Source organism: Lactuca saligna, chromosome 5, assembly GCF_052625555.1.
Source record: "Lactuca saligna cultivar CGN05327 chromosome 5, ASM5262555v1, whole genome shotgun sequence".
Lineage (NCBI taxonomy): Eukaryota > Viridiplantae > Streptophyta > Magnoliopsida > Asterales > Asteraceae > Lactuca > Lactuca saligna.
In genome coordinates this window covers 314,967,366-314,990,863 of record NC_136421.1, presented here as the reverse complement: position 1 = coordinate 314,990,863, position 23,498 = coordinate 314,967,366, and the positions used below count along the sequence as shown (strand labels likewise).

The 23,498-nt window shown below is 35.8% G+C and overlaps 1 protein-coding gene across 1 annotated transcript; it reads right to left on the bottom strand.

Annotated features, from left to right (window-relative positions):
* Nucleotides 1–13,895: 13,895 nt before the first annotated feature.
* LOC144998702 (putative inactive patatin-like protein 9) lies at nt 13,896–15,448 on the bottom strand. The gene is made up of 2 exons (XM_078958437.1): nt 14,362–15,448; nt 13,896–14,262 (listed from the first exon to the last, which is right to left on the bottom strand). The coding sequence occupies exons 1-2, from the start codon at nt 15,292–15,294 to the stop codon at nt 14,044–14,046; spliced, it is 1,152 nt and encodes a 383-aa protein (XP_078814563.1). The 5' UTR covers nt 15,295–15,448; the 3' UTR covers nt 13,896–14,043.
* Nucleotides 15,449–23,498: the final 8,050 nt, after the last annotated feature.

Sequence of the window (23,498 nt, the reverse complement as noted above, 5' to 3'; positions counted from 1 at the left end):
AAGTCCCTTCCACGGCGAGACTTTAAGCAAAACCGAATCTCCAACTTCAAAAGTCATCGGTCTTCGCTTTTTGTCAGCATAACTCTTTTGACGGTCCTGAGCTGCTAACATTCTCTCCCTAATTATTTTCAACTTTTCAGCAGTTTGATGGACTATCTCCGACCCCATAAACTGCTTTTCCCCAGCCTCAAGCCAACAAGACGGCGTACGACACTTCTGTCCATACAAAGCTTGATAAGGTGCCATCTTTATGCTCGATTGAAAACTATTATTATAGGAAAATTCTACCAAAGGTAAATGTTCATCCCAATTACCTAGGAATTCCAAGGTACACGCTCTCAACATATCTTCAAGTGTTTGTATCGTCCGTTCGCTCTGACCATCAGTCTGCGGATGGTAAGCTGTACTTAAACACAACTTGGTACCCAATTCCTCTTGTAGACTTTTCCAAAATCTTGAGGTGAAACGACTATCACGATCCGACACAATTGTTAGCGGAACACCGTGAAGTCTCACAATTTCCTTCACATAAGAATTCGCAAGCTTTTCCATAGACCATTTCTCATTGGCTGCTATGAAATGCGCACTCTTAGTGAATCGATCGACGACCACCCAAATCATGTCGTGACCATTCTTTGTTCTGGGCAGTTTAGTGACAAAATCCATAGTAATGTCTTCCCACTTACCCATAGGCACAGGCAATGGTTCTAAACTCCCGTACGGTTTCTGATGTTGTGCCTTGACTCTTGCACAAGTCACACACTCAGCCACATACTTCGCAATGTCGAGCTTCATCGTCGGCCACCAATAATAGGGTTTCAGGTCCCTATACATTTTAGTGCTACCGGGATGAATTGAGTACATGGTCTTGTGAGCTTCTTCCATCAGAAGATCTCTGACTCCTCCTGTCTTAGGTATCCAAATCCGATCTTGGAACACCTTCAGTCCGTGACTGTTTACACCGAACACCAACGTTTTGCCCAAACGTTCCTCCTTTCGGTCATTCTTCTCCGAAGCTTCCTCTTGAGCTTTCTTTATACTTTCCAAAATGGTTGAGACAACTTCAATTCTCAACGCTCTTGGCCTTCTCTTTTCAAGATTGACTTTCCGACTGAGAGCATCAGCAACAACATTGGCCTTACCGGGGTGGTAAAGTATCTCACAGTCGTAGTCTTTAAGTAATTCCAGCCAGCATCGTTGCCTCATATTCAATTCTTTCTGACTAAAGAGATATTGGAGACTCTTATGATCAGTGAAAAGTTTGCACTTTGTGCCATAGAGGTAATGCCTCCATATTTTCAGAGCGAAAACTACCGCTGCCAACTCCAAATCATGAGTCGGGTAGTTCTTTTCATGCTCTTTCAGCTGTCGAGATGCATACGCGATCACCTTATCTCTTTGGGTCAAAACACAACCCAATCCAACACCAGACGCATCGCTATAAACAGCGAAGTCTTCAACTCCATCGGGTAGAGAAAGTATCGGTGCCTCGCATAGTTTCTTCTTTAGCTTCTCGAATGCTTCTTTATGCTTATCACTCCAAGCATAAGTAGCTCCTTTGTGGGTCAAAGCTGTTAATGGACTAGCAATCGAAGAGAAGCCTTGGATAAACCTTCGGTAATATCCGGCTAATCCTAAAAAGCTTCGAATCTCCGTGGGACTTTTCGGTTGTTCCCACTTCATTACAGCTTCAATCTTTGCTGGATCAACCATTATACCTTCTTGGTTGACCACGTGACCCAAGAATTGGACTTCTCGAATCCAAAAATCACATTTGGAGAACTTCGCATACAGCTTCTCCTTCTTCAAGACTTCCAAAACTTCTCGCAAGTGTCTGCCATGCTCCTCTTGGCTTTTTGAATAAATCAGAATGTCATCAATGAACACTATCACAGATTTATCAAGGAACGGATTACAAACCCTGTTCATTAAATCCATGAATGCTGCTGGAGCATTGGTTAGTCCAAACGACATAACCAAAAACTCAAAGTGTCCATATCGGGTTCTGAATGCAGTCTTCTCTATATCCTGCTCTCTTACTTTTAGCTGATGATATCCTGACCTCAAGTCGATCTTTGAGAAATAACTTGAACCTTGTAGCTGATCGAATAGGTCATCAATCCTCGGCAACGGATATCTATTCTTTATTGTTGCCTTATTCAGCTCTCGGTAATCAATGCACATCCTCATGCTTCCATCTTTCTTCTTTACGAATAACACCGGAGCTCCCCAGGGCGATGAACTAGGTCTAATGAAACCTTTGTCCAATAACTCCTGAAGTTGCATCATTAGCTCCTTCATCTCCGTCGGTGCTAATCGATAAGGTGCTTTTGCAATTGGCGTTGTTCCAGGCAACAAGTCAATACGAAATTCTACTTGTCGATCGGGCGGTAATCCAGGAAGATCTTCGGGAAATACTTCCGGATAATCACACACAACAGGAATATTTTGTATCACCTTCTTTTCCTTCTTAGCATCGATCACGAATGCTAAATATGATGTACATCCCTTGGTCAAACACTTTCTGGCTTTCATTAGGGAAATGATTCCAGAATTTACTCTGCGTTTATCTCCATACACCATAAACGATTCCTTTCCAGGCGGATTCACTTTCACTATTTTCTTCTTGCATAAAATTTCGGCATCATTGGCACTAAGCCAATCCATTCCCAAAACGATGTCGAAACCATTAAGTTCTATAGGTAATAATTCCTCGTGGAACTTATTCCCATTCAAATCAATCAAAATGTTTTTCATACGATGGCTAACAGGTACAATCTTGCCACTAGCAACTTCGACTAATAAAGCATTATCTAGTCTCACAATAGGCAAAGCTAGTTTTCTACCAAATTCATGCGATATGAAGGAGTAGTTGGCTCCAGAATCAAATAAAATTTGGGCAGGCAATTCGTTAACGAGAAAGGTACCTGAAGCGACATCAGCTTCATCTTTAGCAGCTTCCAGTGTCATCTGGAATGCTCTCGCCTTTGGCTTTGGCGGAATGTTGGGTCTTGCTGCCTCCTTCTTCTTCGGACAATCCCTTGAGATGTGCCCCTCCTCACCACAACCATAACAAACATTCTTGGTGAAGGTGCATTCGTTGGCATAATGCCCTGGCTTTCCACATTTGTAGCATGTGGTTTCCCCGCCACACTTCCCATGATGCTTCTTCTTGCACTTGTCGCACCATTTCGCCTCTACCTTTCCTCCACTTCCTCTCGAACTAGACTTCGAGAATTTACTTTTCTTGCTGGACCCTGAAAATCCATCGATTTTCCTTTTCTCACCAACCTCTGACCTTTCTAGACCTTTTTCCCTGATCTGGGTCTCAACATTTCTAGCAGCCCAGATGGCGGCTTTCAATGTGGTTGCTTGCTTAACCATTGGACCATAGTCCGCTGGTAGTCCAAGGGCAAACTTGTTGACCTTAGAGAGTTCTGTAGGCACCAAATATGGGATAAACTTCATCTTTTCCGTGAAACTTGTAGCGTATTCAGTAACGCTCAGTTTCCCTTTCTTCAAATTCTGAAACTCATTACTGATTTCCAGAAGGTCCTGCTCGGAGCAGTATTGCAGCTTAAGTTGTTCCACAAAGTCTTCCCAAGACATTTTGCTTGCTTCTCCCTTGGGCATAGAGTCAGCTAACAGTTTCCACCAACTCAACACGCCAGATTTTAGCAGAGGGATCGCAAGAGTGGTCTTCTGCCTGTTGCTGCATTCGCAACTTTCAAACATAGTCTCCATTTCAGAGACCCAGTCCATAACTTGTACCGGCGTCGGGCTTCCGGATAGGCATGGTGGTTTGGATGCCATGAAATCCTTATACTTGCACCCACGACCATCATTTCCTCCATACTGGTTATTGCGTCTAACCACTGGTTGTTCGTCTTGACCAATGATTCCACTAAAGTTTTCTCCTTCAGACTGCCCTCCATTCTCCTCGGGCTCTTCCGCTTGAATTGACGGTTCTTCACGATTCTGCCTAAGCAGGCGTCTCGTTTCTTCCATTTGACGATCCAACATCATTTGAATCATCATTTGTACACCAGCCATTGTTATCGGCTCAGGTGCAGCAGCTACGACAGGTACTTGCTCGATTACAAGTGGTTGATTCCTGTTTTCATTAGCATTTCCAACTCCGCTTCTTGTTCTCACCATTTTGATCTATACACCGAATAATTTCACCTTATTACTCCAAATGATTAAATGCTAGTTCTAATATCGTATACATACGCTTAGAATCCAAAAGACATAAACCTTCAGATCCGGTTGGCAACAAACCATAGATCCGAACAAATAATATCATATATGGCAACATATAACATTTAGCACATAAAAGCATTTTAGGCAACTTTCCTAAAATAAACTAGTGCTTGTGTCTAAGATCCAACAGACACACACCTCGCAATCTCCACTTAGAATGCTAAGTTTAAGTTTAGAAATCCTACAAATTCCTAGTTCGCTTAAACTAATGCTCTGATACCAACTGTGACATCCCCAAAATCTCGGCCAGAAAAGACCGATTTCATTTATGCTTTTTAAAATAATTTTCAGAGTAAATCTTTTTAATTTTAAAAGAGATGCGGAATTTGTTCCCAAAAACAAAACATGATAAAATAGATATTTATCAAAACATTTCATAAAGAAATATGATTTCATTTCATAATCAAAAGTCGGGATGTCATGTTCCGATCCAGGTCATAAAGCATAAACGATAACATTACAAGTCGTTCAACAAATATATACATATACAGACTTGTAAGCAAAAACAACTTGATGTTCGCCCATCTTAAGCTCTTGCGCCACTTCCTGTAAAATAAATCAACTGAGTGGGTCAGGCTTGGGAGCCTGGTGAGCATATAGGGTTTTCAAACCCACAATAATTATATTTAATTTCAACAATCAACAATAAACCCGATTACCCATTCCCGTTATCCTCACCTTACGTTCCTAAAAATAACGTCTATTATAAGGAACTTATTTCAGGATTTTTCATCGGGACGGACATTACTGCAGAGGGGCTTCCTCAACAATAAGTGTCCTAAAGGCAACCATGTGGGGGATAGAGTACACCGGTGAACACGTCGTTCACAACACCTACAGGTAATGAGCCTGCTAGTGTTCCACAGGACAGTCTAGAATAGTCCGTGGTCGTCATCCATAATCTGCTGAATGACTAGAATAACACCAATAACACCGAGGCCTCTCATCTGTTTATTACACACCAATTATCTACCCATGTTCTACCCAACATATTAGTAGATAAAAATTATACGTTTTTATACATAGTTAAAAAAACCTGTATAACATGCTTTAAGCAATACATATTCCACATAACAGATGAGGCATACACACATAACACGTATTTCATAGAGAATACCTCAGATCTATAAGATAGAAGAGAGTGAATATACACTCACACGTATAACAACCAAATATATACACATAACACGTATTTTATAGAAAATACTTCATAATATTGCGTTGGAATGAAAATAACTACACACTCACTTGATCAGAAGATGATCGAGTAGTACTACGGCTTGCAGAAGTAGTAATCCTCCGCAGATCTGGAAGATCTCTTACGAAAATCGAACTTCTCGCGGGCAGAGCTTCGGCTCGGAAACCGCACTTCTCGGGATCTTCGGGATCTCGGGACTCGCTTCGGGACTCGGGAATATTACCGGGGCTTCGGGATGGAATCGGCACGCAAATCGAGGCAAAAGATGAGAGAAAATGAAGAATTTGTAAAAGAAAACTCGGCTGCTTCGGACCTCCTTTTATAGTTGCTGAACCTCGCAAGTACGCGGGGCGTACTGCCTCAGAAACGTAAGCGCTTGCGTCATCCGAAGCCACTTGCTGCGATGTCGACATTTTCGGAGTACGCGGCGCGTAAGTCGGATAAGATCCGTGACTCGCCTTCGGATAATGCTTCCGAATTTGAATTAAAAATAATTATAAATTAATTAATAAACTTCGGAAATTCATATCTTCTTCATACGAACTCCGTTTTCGACGTTCTTTATATCCACGGAAAGGTGAGACTACGATCTACAACTTTCGTTTAGACTCCGTCGGCTAATTTTGAATTTATTTTTTTATTGTTTATTTTTAATAGGCCGGGACAGAAAATTTCGTTATAAATTCATAACTTCTTCGTTCGACGTCCGTTCTCGCCTAACTTTTTATCGCTTTGATACTAACAACGAGATATTCGATTCTCGTTTAGATCACTAAGGCTAAATATTGCTCTAACGTAAATTCATATTTTACGTCACTCGGCGTTGTGCCGGTTCTGTCTCGAAACTTCGACATGTTATAACTTCTTCGTTATAACTCGGATTTTGGCATTCCTTATATCTCCGGAATCCTTGTTTCGACCACTACAACTTTATGCAAAGATATCGGGTGTATCTCACACTTTAATTTTGACGCTTATTTCATTCTTAATTCATTAAATTATAAAAATCAAGAAAATAAACACATAAATCACATAATTCACATAATTCACAATTAATACATTCTTATTATTTCAAATTGAGTTACAAAGGTTAACCTAGACTATTACATTGCTAAAAATGGCAAGCCTAGAAACACGGGCGTTACATAATGTCCATTGTTATTCAACAAGGTTAACTCTATTCAACCGTAACCAAGACAACAAAATAGGTCTGGTCTACAGAAGTTTCAACCATGTTCATCCGGTACTCCTCCATGGACCCCTTGTCCTCCACAGTTTGCTGGTGCTACTATCCCATCAGTTGATACAGATTCTGTTGGAAACATGCCCCTGTCTGCATTAGATCCCAAGGTGTTTGAGAGCTTCAGGAAATATTTGGCTTCTAATCCCACTGCCATGTCTACATCTATGTCTCACTTTGGTCCTACTTCATCTGGTACATTAGGTATTCCCTCATTTTTGTGGATTTTAGATTTTGGTGCAACCCATCATATGACCCCTCATTTGTCATCATTTACTTCTTTGTCGCAAGTGTCATCTATTTTTGTTAAGTCTGCTAGTGATCAGCTATGTTAGTTGAGGGTGTTGGGTCTGTCTCTATTTCTCATATCTATCTCCCTGATGTTTATTATATTCCCAAACTTACTTTGAAGCTTGCCTCGGTTAGTCAGATATGTAAGTCTGGTAACTGGGTGTTCTTTTTTGATTCTGTCTGTGTTATACACGATTAACACACCCAGAAGGTGATTGGGATCGGCCGTAGGGTGGGGAAACTGTATGTCTTGGAGGTTCTTAAAGTGTCTGTTGTTGCTACCTCCAACATTGATTTATCTTCTTTCCATTTGAGTCCTTTGTCGTCTGAGTTTTATCTTTGGCATTCTCATTTGGGACATGTGTTTGTATCACGTTTGAGTTTTTTTTAGCATCTAGTGGTGTTTTGGGTCATTTAGACACTTGTGATATTTCTGATTGTAGTGGTTGTAAACTGGCAAAATTCTCTGCTTTACCTTTCAATAAAAGTATGTCTTGTTCTACTGCTCATTTTGACATTATTCATTCTGATATATGGGGTCCTGCACCAGTATCAACAAAGGGTGGGTCAACCTATTATGTATCTTTTATAAATGATTTTACTCGATATACATGGGTTTATCTTTTGAAATGCATATATGATTTCTTTGATATTTACAGTAATTTTAGAGCTCTTGTTAAAACTCAACATTCGGCTGTGATTAAGTGCTTCAGGTGTGACTTAGGGGGTGAATATACCCTTAATGATTTTACTCAGTTACTTGCTTCTGATGGTACCATACATCAGTCCTCGTGTAATGACACACCTTTGCAAAACGGTGTGGCAGAACGAAAACATCGTCATATTACTGAGACTGCCCTTTCATTGCTCTTGTCTGTGCAGGTCCCTAGTGCCTTTTGGGGAGAAGCAGTCCTAACTACTGTGTATGTGATTAATCATATCCTTACTTCATTGAATTTAGTAATGTCTCCTTTTGAGAAACTATATGTTCATCTACTAGACAATTCTTCCTTACGAGTTTTTGGATGTACTTGTTTTGTTCTTCATCCTCATGTTGAGAGGAACAAGTTGGGGCCGGAATATGCTATTTGTTTATTTTTGGGGTATGGTATTAGATAGAAAGGATATCATTGCTATGATCATGTGAGTCAGAAGTTATATGTTTCCCGACATGTCACCTTTTTGGAACATATTCCTTTCTACTCAATTCCTACTACAACCCACAATGTAACAAAATCCGATCTTCTGCATATTGATCTTTTTAATGAAGAGATAAAGGGTCGAGATCCGTCTACGCTGCCTGATCCTTCAGCTCATGATACACCCACCTCTTCAGAGAGTTCCTCAAGTCCTATTCCTGAGCCTGCTCCTCTGATTGTTGAAATTGAGGATCCACCTCCACCCCACCCCTTAGGTGATCTACTCGTCCTGTCAAGTCCACCAAGCTTCCAGAGTTTACTTACTCTACATATTAAGGACCATTTGCTTCATTTATAGCGAGTATCCATCATATGTCTGAAATTGAATCATAAAGAGAAGTTGTTTTAGATCCTCTTTGGCAGAATGCTATGGCTGAGGAACTCACTGCTCTTCATCAGACTCATACATAGGATTTGGTTTCTCTTCCTCCTGGGAAACATACGATAGGTTGTCATTGGGTGTACAAGATAAAAACAAGAGCTGATGGGTCTGTTGAGAAGTACAAGGCCAGACTTGTAGCAAAAGGGTATTTTCAATAGTATGGTTTTGACTATGAGGAGACATTTTCCCCAATTGCAAAGATGACGGCAATCCATACTATGATTGCAATTGCATCCGCTCGACAGTGGAAGATTTTTTAAATGGATATCAAGAATGCTTTTTTGAATAGTGATCTCCATGAAGAGGTTTATATGATCCCTCCCCCAGGAATTCAACATCGACCGAGTGAGGTTTGTTGGCTTCGCAAAGCTTTGTATGGTCTCAAGGAAGCCCCTCGTGCTTGGTTTGAGAAATTCTCCACAGTGATTACCTCTCTTGGATTTGTCCAGAGTAATCACGATTCTGCTTTGTTTATTAGATGCTCGAGTCCAGGATGGATTCTTTTATCCTTGTATGTGGATGACATGATTATTACAGGTGATGACCACGGTGGTATTGAGTCTTTGAAGCATGATCTAGCTCATCGATTTGCTATGAAGGATTTGGGCTTGCTGCGTTAGTTCTTGGGTATTGAGGTAGCTCAGTCTAAGAAAGGGTATCTTCTTTCTCAGACTCAATATATATCTGACTTGTTTACACGGGCAGGCCTCTCTGACAATTGGACTGTTGATACTCCCCTTGAAACCAGTGCACACTACTCTCTTACTGATGTTGTTCCTTTGCCCGATCCGAACCTTTATCGCAATATTGTGGGAAGTTTAGTCTATCTCACAGTTACTCGTCCAGATATTTCCCATGCTATTCATGTTGTCAGTCAGTTTGTTACTGCCCCTACCTCTATTCATTAGGGAGCTATTCTCCGTATTTTAAGATATCTTCATGGCACTTAGTTTCAGACCCTCTTGTTTCCCTCGACGTCTTCTCTTGAGTTACATGCATATAGTGATGCTGAATGGGATGGTGATCTCCATGATCGTAAGTCCACCACTAGACTTTGCGTATTTCTTAGAGAGTCTCTCATTTCGTGGAAGATCAAGAAACAGGACGTTGTCTCTAGATCTTCCATGGAGGCTGAATATCGTGCTATGGCTGTAACTACATGTGAGATTATCTGGTTACGGTGGCTGCTTGTGGATATGGGAGTTCATATTTCATCATCTACTCCCTTGCATTGTGATAACAAAAGTGCGATACAAATTGCAAAGAATTCTACTTTTTCATGAGCGGACAAAGCACATTGAGATTGATTTTCATTTTACCCATCATCACCTGAAGCTCGGGACCATATCGCTTCCGTTTGTTTCATCAACTTTGCAGATTGCGAATATTTTAACGAAGGCTCTATCGGCTTCTCAGTTTCGGTTCTTATGTGACAAACTCTCAATGCTTATTGCTGCAACATTGTGAGTTTGAGGGGGGATGTTAGCCTATATACTATTAGCCCACTTGCTTATGGAACCTTTAGTCTTTAGCCCATTAGGGTTTTGTCTAGCTAGTATTTATATCCGCTTTCTTCTTATTAGTCTTTATGCTTTTCGTTGAGAACCATTGTATTTTCTCTTTATTATAATCATTTGACAACTTTATCACACACACACACACACACACACACACACACATATATATATATATATATATATATGGTTTATACTTTATTTTAATACGTAATTGTGCTATTAAAAATTATAACTCGTTTATACGAACTCCGTTTTTGACGTTCTTTATATCCATGCGTAGCTATCGACGAGATCTACAACTTTTGTTTAGACTCCGTCGGCTAGTTTTGAATTTATATTTTTGTCACTATTGTTATAAAATTCAATGATTTTGCTAAAATCATAACTCTCTCGTACGGACTCCATTTTTGGCATTCTTTTTCTCAAAATTCCTATTTTAAGGAGTACTACGATTTTCTTTTTGGTTACATTAGCTAAAAGTCAACTGTTCTCTTCGTAGCTTTGTAAGTCACACATTCCTTGTGCACGACTGACTTTTATATTTTATAAAAATCATATCTAATTCATACGGAATCGGACAAAATTTATATTTTTGAGATCGGAAAGACGTGTACTTTCTATATATATATATATATATATATATATATATATATATATATATATATATATATATATATATATATATATATATATATATATGTTTTCGTGCATTTATTTTTATGATTTACGGACGATTCGGCTGATATTTCTTATTTCATTATATTATAATAATCATGAAACACATAATATTCATATAATTCTTTTTTATTACTTCAAAATTGGTTACAATGGTTGACCTGATTATTACATCACTGCACTAATGCTTAGCTGCCCTAAGTGTTACACCTCTAATGGAGTCACAAACACCCAACACAAACAATGAATTGGGGAGGTAAGGAAATTTCGACCAGGGTATACTAAGGAAGCATAGATCCGAAATTCCTATGTAGAGGTTATATTTATAGTTGTGGCTACTAGAGTTTTCAGGTGGAAACCCTAATACATTGCTTAGGCACCAAGCAACCCATCTAAAAGGAGTTCATTAGCCCAGTTTTGCAACTATCAATGATTTACAAAACCAGTCCCTCCATTATTAATTAATTCATTTAATCCCAAAATTAATACTAGATTAATTACTAATTAATAACATGATTTCCAAATAATATATTAATCTTATAATATATTAATAAATCCTACTCTCTCTCCACTTGTCATCCTGTCAAGTTGCATGAGTGAAGGCAACCCAAAAGGACCATGCTCATAATCAAATCAAGTACATGCCAAATATAATTATGGGCTTAGACACCTAATCCAACAATATCTATATATATATATATATATATATATATATATATATATATATATATGTATATATATGTATATATATATATATATATATATATATATATATATATATATATATATATATAGTTATGGCTTTGACACCTAATCCAACAATATCTATCTATCTATCTATCTATCTATCTATATATATATATATATATATATATATATATATATATATATATATATATATATATATATATATATATATATAGTTATGGCTTTGACACCTAATCCAACAATATCTATATATATATATATATATATATATATATATATATATATATAGTTATGGCTTTGACACCTAATCTAACAATATCTATATATATATATATATATATATATATATATATATATATATATATATATATATATGAGTGATTTAGTAGCGTTTGAAAGGTTTTGACACATGTTGTCGGGGAGCGGATCAAGTAGTGTTTTTGGAAAATTGTTATCGTTGAATCGCACTAGCGTACGTGGATATGTGGGTGAAATTACTATATTAGCGGAGGTATATTTATCCTATTTTACATAAATACGTTTATGTAGTATTTTGTAGAGTGTTATACCCGAGTATGAGTCATAGGATTTCTATGATATGATGCTATTACAAACCCCGATGATTAGTTAAATATTTAATTTGAGCGCTAATGGTTATATACCCTAGTTTACCTAGATTTATCGACTGGGCTAATGACTTACGAGGTTAAGTCATCAGGTGATTATAGTTGGAAACTTGATTAGTTTGAGAAACAATGGTTACCAGGTTTAGTAGGTGATAAGATAATTGATCATTGTGGTTGATAGTTGATATAGTGGTAAGTTGAGACAAGTTCTAATGAACTTGATATATTGTCCAAGTAGGTAGGAACAAAATGATGGATTAGGAAGCGATAAAGAGGTTGAGGTTGGAATCATAGTTAGTCTTCACTAACTAACTAGATGAGTAACCTCACTTATATATATATATATATATATATATATATATATATATATATATATATATATATATTGTTTAGATGTATGTTATTGATGTATTGTGTTGCTTACATGTCAAATACAGTAGTATGATTATTATGTATTGTTATGTTTAAGATTGGAACTCGTAGGGTTGTACTTGTACTTTGGTATGGGACAATTGCATGTCGATGGCAGACTTAGTGTCTGGACGCCATACTTGTATATTGTTAAGAAATATGAACTTGTAATGTGTATTTTGAAGTTCTATAGTAGTATAATTATGAAAATGAGTAGAATTATCAGCTAGGAAGTAGTCGGACGAGCCTTTACTATTTTAAAGAAACGTTGATAAGCACTCATAGTACTAGCACGATCATTCGAGCGTATAAGAATACATAGATTAATGGATGCATGCATCATAGTATATAATGTGATTATAGAAGATGAAGGAAAAACGATTTGCCACCATAATGAAAATGAAAATTTACCAATATTCGAAGGAGTAAGTGTTGGTGAGTTGGAATACACGTCGAACAACGAGAAGTATACGGCCACGCTAGACACCACGACTTCACACTAATTTGGTAGAACATATCGTCTGTTATGATCCCACATCGGCTGAAAGTACTATAAGTTGGTGGCTTATAAGTCTAGGTGTCCCCTCCTTCTACAAGCTGACTTTTAGGAGTGAGTTCTATACTTGAGCTTATGGCATGATACGAGACTAGTATGGAATAGGTTCGTATCAATTGGTATCAGAACCGTCCCCATCTTTCGTGTTGCCAACACTTGGAGTGGTGGCCTACAAAGCGGTGATTTGGACCCAAAAATAGGGGTGCCAACCGTGACCAACAATCACTCAGAGTGGTGGCTTGGACCGAAAGGGGGTGCCAATCGTGACCAATGAGGAGGTTGGCTCTTCAAAGTGTGGGGGTATTGGTAGCTTATAAGTCTAGATGTCTCCTCCTCCTACAAGCCGACTTTTGGGAGTGAGTTCTACACTTGGACTTATGGCATGATACGGGCCTAGTATTGGATGAGTCCGTATCATAGTCAATACTAAACTAAGAACTATTGGGTGAATATTGGTACCTCGATGTAAATGAAAAAGTTAGGAAAAAGTGAGATAGTGAGAGGTTGTAATTTCCTATGAGTGAGGGTGGTGAGGAAAAAGTAATGTGACAATGAAATGGTGAAATGATATACCTACCAATCTTATTGTCAAACACGACAATTTAAGAAGTTTAAAAAATTAAATTAACTTATTATTTAGTTATAGTGTGCCCATTACAACCTCAATTATTTAAAATAACAATTCTTTGATTGATAGACTTGTTATTATTAAATTTTTTTAAATACATTAACTACATTTTCTTTTGAAAATGTGTAAAATAACATTAAAGAGACTGAAATCGTGTTCTTTTTACTTATAAAGTTTCTTTTGCTACAATAATACTCGATGTGTCGTTATCATAAATTTTATTACTATCTGAAACATGATAATAGAACTGAAACATGATACAACATTTTAAGTAGGAAACCTAAAACGCAAAAAACAAAGTGAAAAACTCTAAAATACGGAGAAAAAAATACAATAAAAACAGTAAGGCTTAACGACCGTCAACATGTTGACTAACGGAAGTATTTTTACACGGACTCGGAGGTAAACTACTCCCTACAAGACGCTGTACAAAGGTTTCGATTCTCTGTCCGTTAGTCTCCGTCATTAACCGCTTACCCCCAAACGGCAACGTTTCCACTCCTCTCTCATTCAACAGCTTCTCCATCGACACCGTCGGCCCTACTCCGCCGTTCAAGTAACCGTTCGCCTGCAAAATATAAAATCTCCGATCAGCGTGTTTGCCGGTTGAATATCGTAAAACAAATGTATGTTTGTAATTAGGAAACGAATTTCTTCAGAAGCTTACCTGAATTCTAACGTAATCGGCATGGTTCCAGCAGAAAGCGTTACCTAAGATTTGGTCAACAGTTTCCGATACACCGTCGAGAACAATGCCAACGACGCACTGATTCAGACAATGTCCGCTAGCGCTAACCTTTGGATGAGGCGAATTGCTCAACGGACCGTTACCTAAGGAGAGGACTAAGAGGTCTTCGACGCCCGTGAGGGAGGGGAAATCGCGTTTATTGTGTAAAACGTGAGTCACCACGGCGGCGGACGGATTGTTCATCACTAAACCGCCGTCGACGGCGAAGCAGGAGGTTTTACCGTCCACTGATGTGAGATGAAATGGCTTGAGCATTGACGGATCAGACGATGTGGCTCGGCAAACTTTCCAGAGATCGAAGTTGTAGCTAGCCGATTGGGAGGCGTCGGCTTGAGAGAAAACAAAGGGCGCAGAGCTGTTCAGGTCATAGCAGGGAACAATCAGAGGCTTACATGTGTCCTTCAGCGTCAAAACCTTTCCGTCATCTCTAGTTAACGCCTCCTTCAGCACCTTCTCCATACTTTTGCCGGAAAACATCCGTCTACGGTGAACTACGCCAACATTCTTCACCTTAAACAGCTCCGAGTTCCTGTCGCTGATAAATTTAACCGCCTCTCTCGCAGTAAAACGTGGACGGCCGTTTCCGTCATCGGCGTTAAGCATTGCCGCCAGGAGTGCTCCAATGCCGGTACCTGCTATGATGTCGAAGAAATCGATGATGCGAGAACCAGGGTTACCTGTTTTCGCTTGGATCTGGTCTTCGAGGTAAATCAAGGCGGCGGCGGATGGTATGCCGGTTGTTCCGCCACCGTCAATGCTAAGGACACGCGTCTTCTTGCTGGTTTCTCGTTGAGAAAGCCATTGCTGCTCAAGCTTCGAGAATATCTCCAAGGTAACCTTACTAATCTCCATATCCTTTGATTTTGAGAATAAAGAAGAAATTCTCAGTTGATTTTAAGCTAATACGTGGAGGCTTTAAGCTTACAAACTGTCGCTCTCGCACTCCTAGGAATACTCTCACAGTTTATGTTTAAGTGTTTACGAACACAGAGTTAAAGCAGGGGAAGAAAAGCTGAGGACAGAGCAACTACTTATATATATATATATATATATATATATATATATATATATATATATATATATATATATATATATATATATATATATATATATATATATATATATATATATATAGGGTTACGTTATATTGTTTCCAGTAACTATTGTGTGCCAGAATGCACAGATCTAGACCATCGGATGAATAGAATCAACAATGATGATCTGAGGGTCTATGATATTACAATAGGGTAGCATGTATCATATAATCACACAATTTTTATCAAAAAAGTATTTTGGACAATTAACTACATTTATAAAAGGAAATTTTCGGAATTTTAGGGATGATTAGTTATCCTAATTTAAAAAAATTTGAATTTTTTAATTAATTCAATTTCAAATTTTACCAATTTTATTCTATCAGAATATTTTTTTTTGTTAGAATAATACTATTTCAGCATTTTATTCTAACAGAATATTACTGAAGAAAAACAAAATTCATGAATAAGATGTTCAAATAACAAACATTCTAATATATTCTTATACATCCGAACTTAAATACAAATTCATACATATTCTTACAGACTAAAAGTCTTATACATTTTAATAAAGTTATAAAAATTCTAAAAAAATATAAACAAAAATGAACAACATTCTTAAAAAAAATAACAACATTCCGCTAGAATACTATCGTGTGCCATGTTTTCTTCTTGAATTCTGAAAGAATATTGTTGTTTTTGGATGTTGAATCTTGACATTCTGAAAGAATATTGTTGTTTTTCTTCATTCTTTGAGAATGAAGTATCGTATATCTTTTTTTTATAAGTTTTCTTATCATTTCTGCTTCATCCTAGCAAGTGCACCTTAAACATACAAATAATTAATTGAAATTCTTTCAGAATACAACAAAAATATTCTTACAGAATAAACTATTCTTGCAGAATGGTTTTAAATATTCTAAACACGAATAAAAGTAATTTAATAGGATACCTATAATCAACATCAACATAAGGGGAATTATCATAAGTTCACCTTGATGTAAACCAATGACATGAATCCATGTATCTTTCATAATGTATCTCTACATTTGTTTATTCTCTTTCCAGCAATCCAATAAATTAAAAGAAGTTCATACAACTGTGATTTAAAAAATGAAACAACATGTATGAAAAACTTGAAATTGAAATACATACATATATGTGTGGGTTTAGATCAATTTCTAAAATGTCTCAAATTTGTGAAAATCTCTTATAAACCCTTAATCAAATCTTCACCCTAAATTGATTAAAAAAATCAAATACCAATAGCAAAGATTGATGTTACTCAGATAATTAACAAATAAGGAGTTAATAAAACAACAAAAAAACATATCAAAAGGTTTAATGAAGAAAATAAAAGAAATACTCTTTGAGGCATTTCTACAAACACCTGACGTGCAACATAGAAATCAAAATTTCTTTCAGGCCATTTCTACAACAAAGCTGCCAAATTCTCTTTGAGGTATTTCTACAAACATCCATAGATTCTTAATCAAACGAACACCTATACAATTCTGCCAAATCAAACAAGAACAAAAAGAAAAGAAGGAGCCTTTACCTATTGATTGAATCATTGTGATTACTCTTGATTCAACAAGATCAATTTTAATTTCATTTTAAGATATCAAGAGTCTTTAAAGCTTACTATGTGCGAAAATTATGGGGATAAAAGTTGAAGAATACAAATTGAAAAGGAGGCGATTACCTATAGTAATATCTCTTTCGATGTTTCTTTTTCTTTCAATCTGTTGCCTGCAATGGTGGATTCTGGTAGGAAAAAACTTGGTAACATCAACATTCTTAAAAGAATTTTGATTGTAAAATAAGAAATTAGGTTTAAAAATTAGAAATTGAGTTTAAGAACATACCAGGACTAGGATGTTGGTGTACGACGGAAGCTATAAACCTATTTCAGTGATGGAATACGAAGCCGACGATGGAGAGGGAGGAAGAAGGTGATGGTCGGCTGGCAAAGGAGCGGCAGTGAAGTTGCCTGTTGAGGTGAGGGTACAGATTTCCGAAACCGATCGTTTGAAGATAAAGATGGGAGAAGAATAGGGTTTAGGAAATTAAAGAATTACCATAATTAAATATGCATAGATTACTATAATACCCTTAAATTATTTATTTAATGATTTATTATTTCTTCAATTCCTATTGGTGCATTCAGTCACACAATAGTTGTCAAAAACATTTGAACCTAGGTCTCTCTCTCTCTCTCTCTCTCTATATATATATATATATATATATATATATATATATATATATATATATATATATATATATACTTACAAACACACACACACACACACACACACACATATATATATATATATATATATATATATATATATATATATGTGTGTGTGTGTGTGTGTGTGTGTATGAAGTGGTTCAAATGAGAACCAAAAAAGGTTAAGAACCGTAAGAACCTTTAACTTTAGATGTTTATAAAGGGTTTAACCCTAAACCCTTTATAAACACCCTAAACCCTTTATAAACATCTAAAATTAGAAGTTCTTACGGTTCTTAACGTTCTTTGGTTCTCATTTGAACTTATATATATATATATATATATATATATATATATATATATATATATATATATATATATATATATATATATATATATATATATATATATATATATATATAGAGAGAGAGAGAGAGAGAGAGAGAGAGAGAAAGAGAGAGAGAGAGAGAAAGAAAGGGGTAAAAAGTTTAAATGAGTACTAAAAAAATAAACCATTACTTTTAGTTTACTGTTAAAAGTATATTTTTTATTTTTCAAAACTGCATTTTTATAAGTATTAAAAAAGACATTTTTGTCTAACAATTATCAAAAAAATAGTGGTATGAACATAAACAACAACAGATCTTAGCCTAGTTTCACAAACAAATAATAATATCTAAAAATCAGATATATGATTCATTTGCTCAAAATTCTCAAAAACATCAATTCGCACTTCCCTTCCTCTTTCTACCACCGACAACCTCCAGTTGTTGTTACCGTCGCCGATGTCGAACCACCACCAACTCATCGAAATAGAAGTCTACACTAGCTCCGTCTCCCGATCTGTGATTTCTGCATTAGATCCACCACTAATGTCTTCCTCCTCCATCTCAAGATCTGTGATTTAATGTTACCTACAACCGCAACACCACCGACGATAGGCGATGCTAGATTACGAACTCCGATTTCCGATGATGCTAGATCTACTAGCGACGACAAGCATGAATGACAGATCTATAAGTTAGGCAAACGAAAATTATCCACAACAGTCGCCTCCTTCAAGATTGATTTCATCTCTGATCGCCTCAAGCTACATTGTTCTTTTCCAAATACCACCCCTATTGCTACTCTACCACTAGTGCCTTACATATCTTGTTGAAATCGAAAGCGATTAGTTATGTCGTATATAATCACCGACTAAAATTTCAAAAGTCGAAAAACTATGTTACTCACTGGCCGCTGGGGAAGAAACAATTTCAAAACATCTTTGTTGCAGGAGAGGGATGAGTTTTATCTCTGCTTAACAATGTTTTTGTTAAAAAGATAGCTGATGAACGACTTCAATTTTGGACATAGATTGAGATAATATTCTACTGTTTCTTTTTAATTTTGTTAGCTTGTGCATCCGATGACCTATATAATATTATATTGTTTATTTTAAATTTTGTCAGTTTTACTGTGCATTATTTAATGTGTTTTATATTGCTTTTGTTTATATTGCAATAGCCTATTCACTTCTCATTATCATATTAAAATTTAAGTTTTGTTTATTATTTTTCATTATATAAATATGATATTGGATGTTTTGTTTGTTTGTTTTTGTTTTTTTTTTGTTTTGCTTTTTGTTTTTGTTTTTTTTGCATTTTACATTTGCTTTTGATTTTTTTTTTTCTATTTTTAGCTTTATATAAGTTTTATGGTTTTTTTGTTTCATTAAGAATTTAGTTAAATTTTCAAATTTTGGATTATTAATTATACAAGTTTTGAGTTTTATTTTTTAAGACTATATATAATTATATTATAACGTAAACCCTTTTATGCTAAAAATCTTGCTCTACCCTTTATATTAGTGATGAAAAAAAAGTTTTCTTTCAATTATTTTTCCCCTTTTGTTAAGGTGCGAATTTAATATTTTAATAACTTATTTTTTGTTTGTTTTTTTGTTAATCTTGACTTTAACTTTTAAGTGCTATTAAGTTGTGAATCCATGTTTGTTTTTTATTTCTTTTTTTATAATATTTGCATAAAAATGTTATTCAAAGTTTATGTTCAGTTATGTTAAAGTTCGTTTTAAGTGTGAATGAGTGAATTAATATGGTTTTAAGTAGTGAATACTATGAAAGAGAGTCATAAACTATTTTTTTGTTTGTTTTTTTTTTCTGTTAAAGTATGAATTTTGTGTTTTAATCTCTCATTTGTCGCATAATTTTGTTAATATTAGTTTTAACTCCTATTAAGTTTTGAATGTATAATTTTTTTGAATTTATTATACTAGGTTGTGAATTTTCTATATTAAATTGTGTATTAATTGTAATAAGTGTTTTAAGTTGATAATATGGATGTGAATAGTACTTTGTGTGTATTAAGATGTGAATTTAGTGTACTAAGTTGTGATTTTTGTGTTTTAAACTGTGAATTGATTGCATTAAGCTTTGGATTTTCTTTTTAAACTACGAATTGACAGCATGAAGTTGTGAATTTTCTGTTTGAACTGTAAATTGACAAGATTAAGTTGTGGATAATGTGTATGAAAGTATGAACTTACTTGTATTAATCTATGAATTTTGTGTATAAACTATGAATTTACCGTATAAAGAGGGTTAAGTTGAAAATATGGTTGTGGATGCATACTTTTTGTGTATTAAACTTTGAATTTTGTGTACTAAACTGTGATTTTTGTGTTTTAAACTGTGAATTGACAGCATTAAACTGTGAATTTTCTTTTTAGACTATGAAGTGACTATATCAAGCTGTGAATTTTGTGTATTAAATTATGAACTGATTGTATTAAGTTGTGAATGAATTGACATTAAGCTGTGATTATTTTATAATTTTTTTGGTTGCTTTTGAAATAATGTAAATTTTATTCATGTCTTAATATATTAAATTCACAATTTAAAATATGAATGATTTATGTATAATTTTTTTTTTGTTAATTTTCTTCTGAATATATATCTTTTTTGTTGTATAAGTACGTAAGAATACATTACTTTTAATAATAGTTTTGCACTAAATTCTAAACAAATAAAATAAATGATTTTATTAGACTGTGAATGTAGTATATAAGTTATTAATGCATGACTTTATGACTTTATTTACAGATCTGATTTAGAAGAAAATGATGGTTGTGATGCTGATACATGTGGTTAGTGGCAGCGTATAATGGTGATAGTAATAGAGTTTGAATTTTTTTATTTATTTATTTGAGTTTGTGAATTATTATAAAATGGTTTGTATTAAGTTGTGAATTTTGTGAAATAAACTATAAATGAACTGTATAAACTTGTAATTTATATAAGTTTTGTGCTCAAATATGAGAGCATATAAGAATGAAAATATTATACATAAAAAGTTACAATTTTGATCTTTTTGTATCAAAAAGAGAGAAAAAAAGGATTTTCACATGTTTGATAAGAATATCATGTAAATATTTATTAACTAATGGGGTTCTTAGGGTTTTTAATATTTTGTGGTATATATATATAGGTTTAAGTTCTATGGAAAACAAAAAAAATCTAAAAAAAACCCTAAAAATGCATAAAAAAATGCTTAGAGATCACAAAACTTTTTTTTTTGACTTTATAAATAAAAACCCACAACTTCTTCTTCAAAATCGCTAAAAAAATTTGAAAAAAAAAAATCGATTTTTTTTCCAGCGATTTTTATAAAAAACCTGTGATTTTTTCATATATAAACTCAAAAAAGTATTTATTTTTTGTGTTGTATAAGTATGTAAGAATATATTAGTTTTAATAATAGTTTTGCATTAAATTCAAAATTAAGAAAATAAATTGTTTTAATAGACTGTGAATGTAGTATATAAGTTATTAATGCATGGCTTTATGTACATATCTGATTTAGAAGAAAATGATGGTTGTGATGCTGATACATGTGGTTAGTGGCAGCATATAGTGGTGGTAGTAATTGAGTTTGAATTTTTTATTTCTTTGAGTTTGTGAATTATTATAAAATGGTTTGTATTAAGTTGTGAATTTTGTGAATTAAACTATAAATGAACTGTATAAACTTGTAGCACATGGTTCCCGGTACGTATTACTTGTAATTAATAATTTTAATTCATGCAATTTGCCTTGGACTCGGCGAGTTGAAGGACCAACTCACCGAGTAGGAGCGGGATGAGACGCGGAACCGACTCGCCGAGTAGACCCTGTTTGGGCAAAAACCCTAACCCGGGTGTTTGCACCGTATTTAAGCACTCTAACCCGACCTCCTTTGTCCCTAACACTTCCAGAAGAGCTATAGAGCGAAACCCTAGCCCCTTTGTGTCCTTGTGAGTGATTTTGGCCTTGTGAAGGAAGTTTGAAGCTTAAGAGAAGAAGAAGGAGGTGGAAGAGTGCAAGAAAGAGAAGTAGATCCAACATCTACCCTGCAAGAGGCTTCCATTCAGGTAGAAAAGTCCCTACCTTGATCACTAGTTCATTAGTTCCCTTTTTGTCCCTAATTGGTGGTTTTCAAGCCCTAAAACACCAAACTCCATGTGTTTGTGCTTAATGATCCGAAAGGACTTCAGATCTAGACCTTATGGACGTATTAGAAGCATAAAGTTTATGTGATTGAAGTGATTGAGGTCCCCATTAAGTGTATGACCTCATAAAGAGCTTGGATTTGCCTTTTGGAGCTTGTAGGGCCATGCATGCACGTAAAGTTTGCAACTTTACATGATAAGCATGCCCTAGGAACATATATCTATGGTTTTGAAGCGTTACATGTCTCAGATTTGGTCTATATGGGAAATGGGTCAAGGGACTCGGCGAGTCCCAAAGTGGAACTCGGCGAGTTCTATGAAGATGGCCTTAGACTCGGCGAGTTGGATGAGCAACTCGGCGAGTCCTATGAAGATTGCCTGGTACTCGACGAGTTGTTCTTCAAACTCGGCGAGTCATATGAACAGTTCCTGAGTAAGAGGGGTTTAGGTGTTTGTAACGCCCGCAGATCCGGGCTAGTCAATTTAGAGGCAATAAGGGTCGAAAATGACTTTTCGACAAAAGATTATTTAGAATAAATAATCTTAACCAAGTTATAGAATATGTCACAAGGTTTCCGTACATATAAAGAACGCTGAAATCCGACTTATAACGAAGAAGTTATGGCGCGTCGAAGTTTCGCGACGGAACCGGCACGGCACCGGGAAGCGTAAATAGTGAATTTACGATGGAGGACTTTTTAGCCTTAGTGATCTAAATGAAATTCGTAGAATATGTTAAACTAAGAGCGTCGATAAAAAGAACGCCCAAATCTGACTTCGTATGAGGAAGTTATGATTTTTCTAAGATTCGGCTTAGCAGTGTACAGCCTGAAACTCGAATTTTAGTTAGAGCGGTTTTTAGCTTATGCGAACTAAATGAGAGTTGAAGATCTCATTAATAGGAACTCAACGGTAAAAAGACAGACGAAAACGAAGTCCGTGTGAAGGAGTTATGTATTCTTCGCGGTCATTTAACAGTCTAAACGCCTCCTACTGTTAAATTTGAGATCGGTCGAGAATTAGCTGATGGAGTATGAACGAAAGTTGTAGATCTTGATTTTACCTACGCGTGGATATAAAGAACGTCGAAAACGGAGCTTGTATGCGAAAGTTATGATTTTTCTAAGTTTGAAGGCTGATACGCGATAGGGGGTGACGTGGCACCACCAGAATTGGACACGTGGCACCACCAGAAGGTTGCCACATGCACCAACTAGGCGAGTCATGACTCAGACTCGGCGAGTCCATCAGGTTTTTCCACTATAAATAGAGGTGTCGGGTTCCATTCATTCTCACACCTTCA

Excerpts from the sequence above, each read along its gene's own strand:
- LOC144998702 (XM_078958437.1), bottom strand. The coding sequence starts at position 15,294 with ATGGAGATTAGTAAGGTTACCTTGGAGATATTCTCGAAGCTTGAGCAG. Across the intron at positions 14,263-14,361 it reads CCGATTACGTTAGAATTCAG|GCGAACGGTTACTTGAACGG; the intron begins GTAAGCTTCTGA and ends TATATTTTGCAG.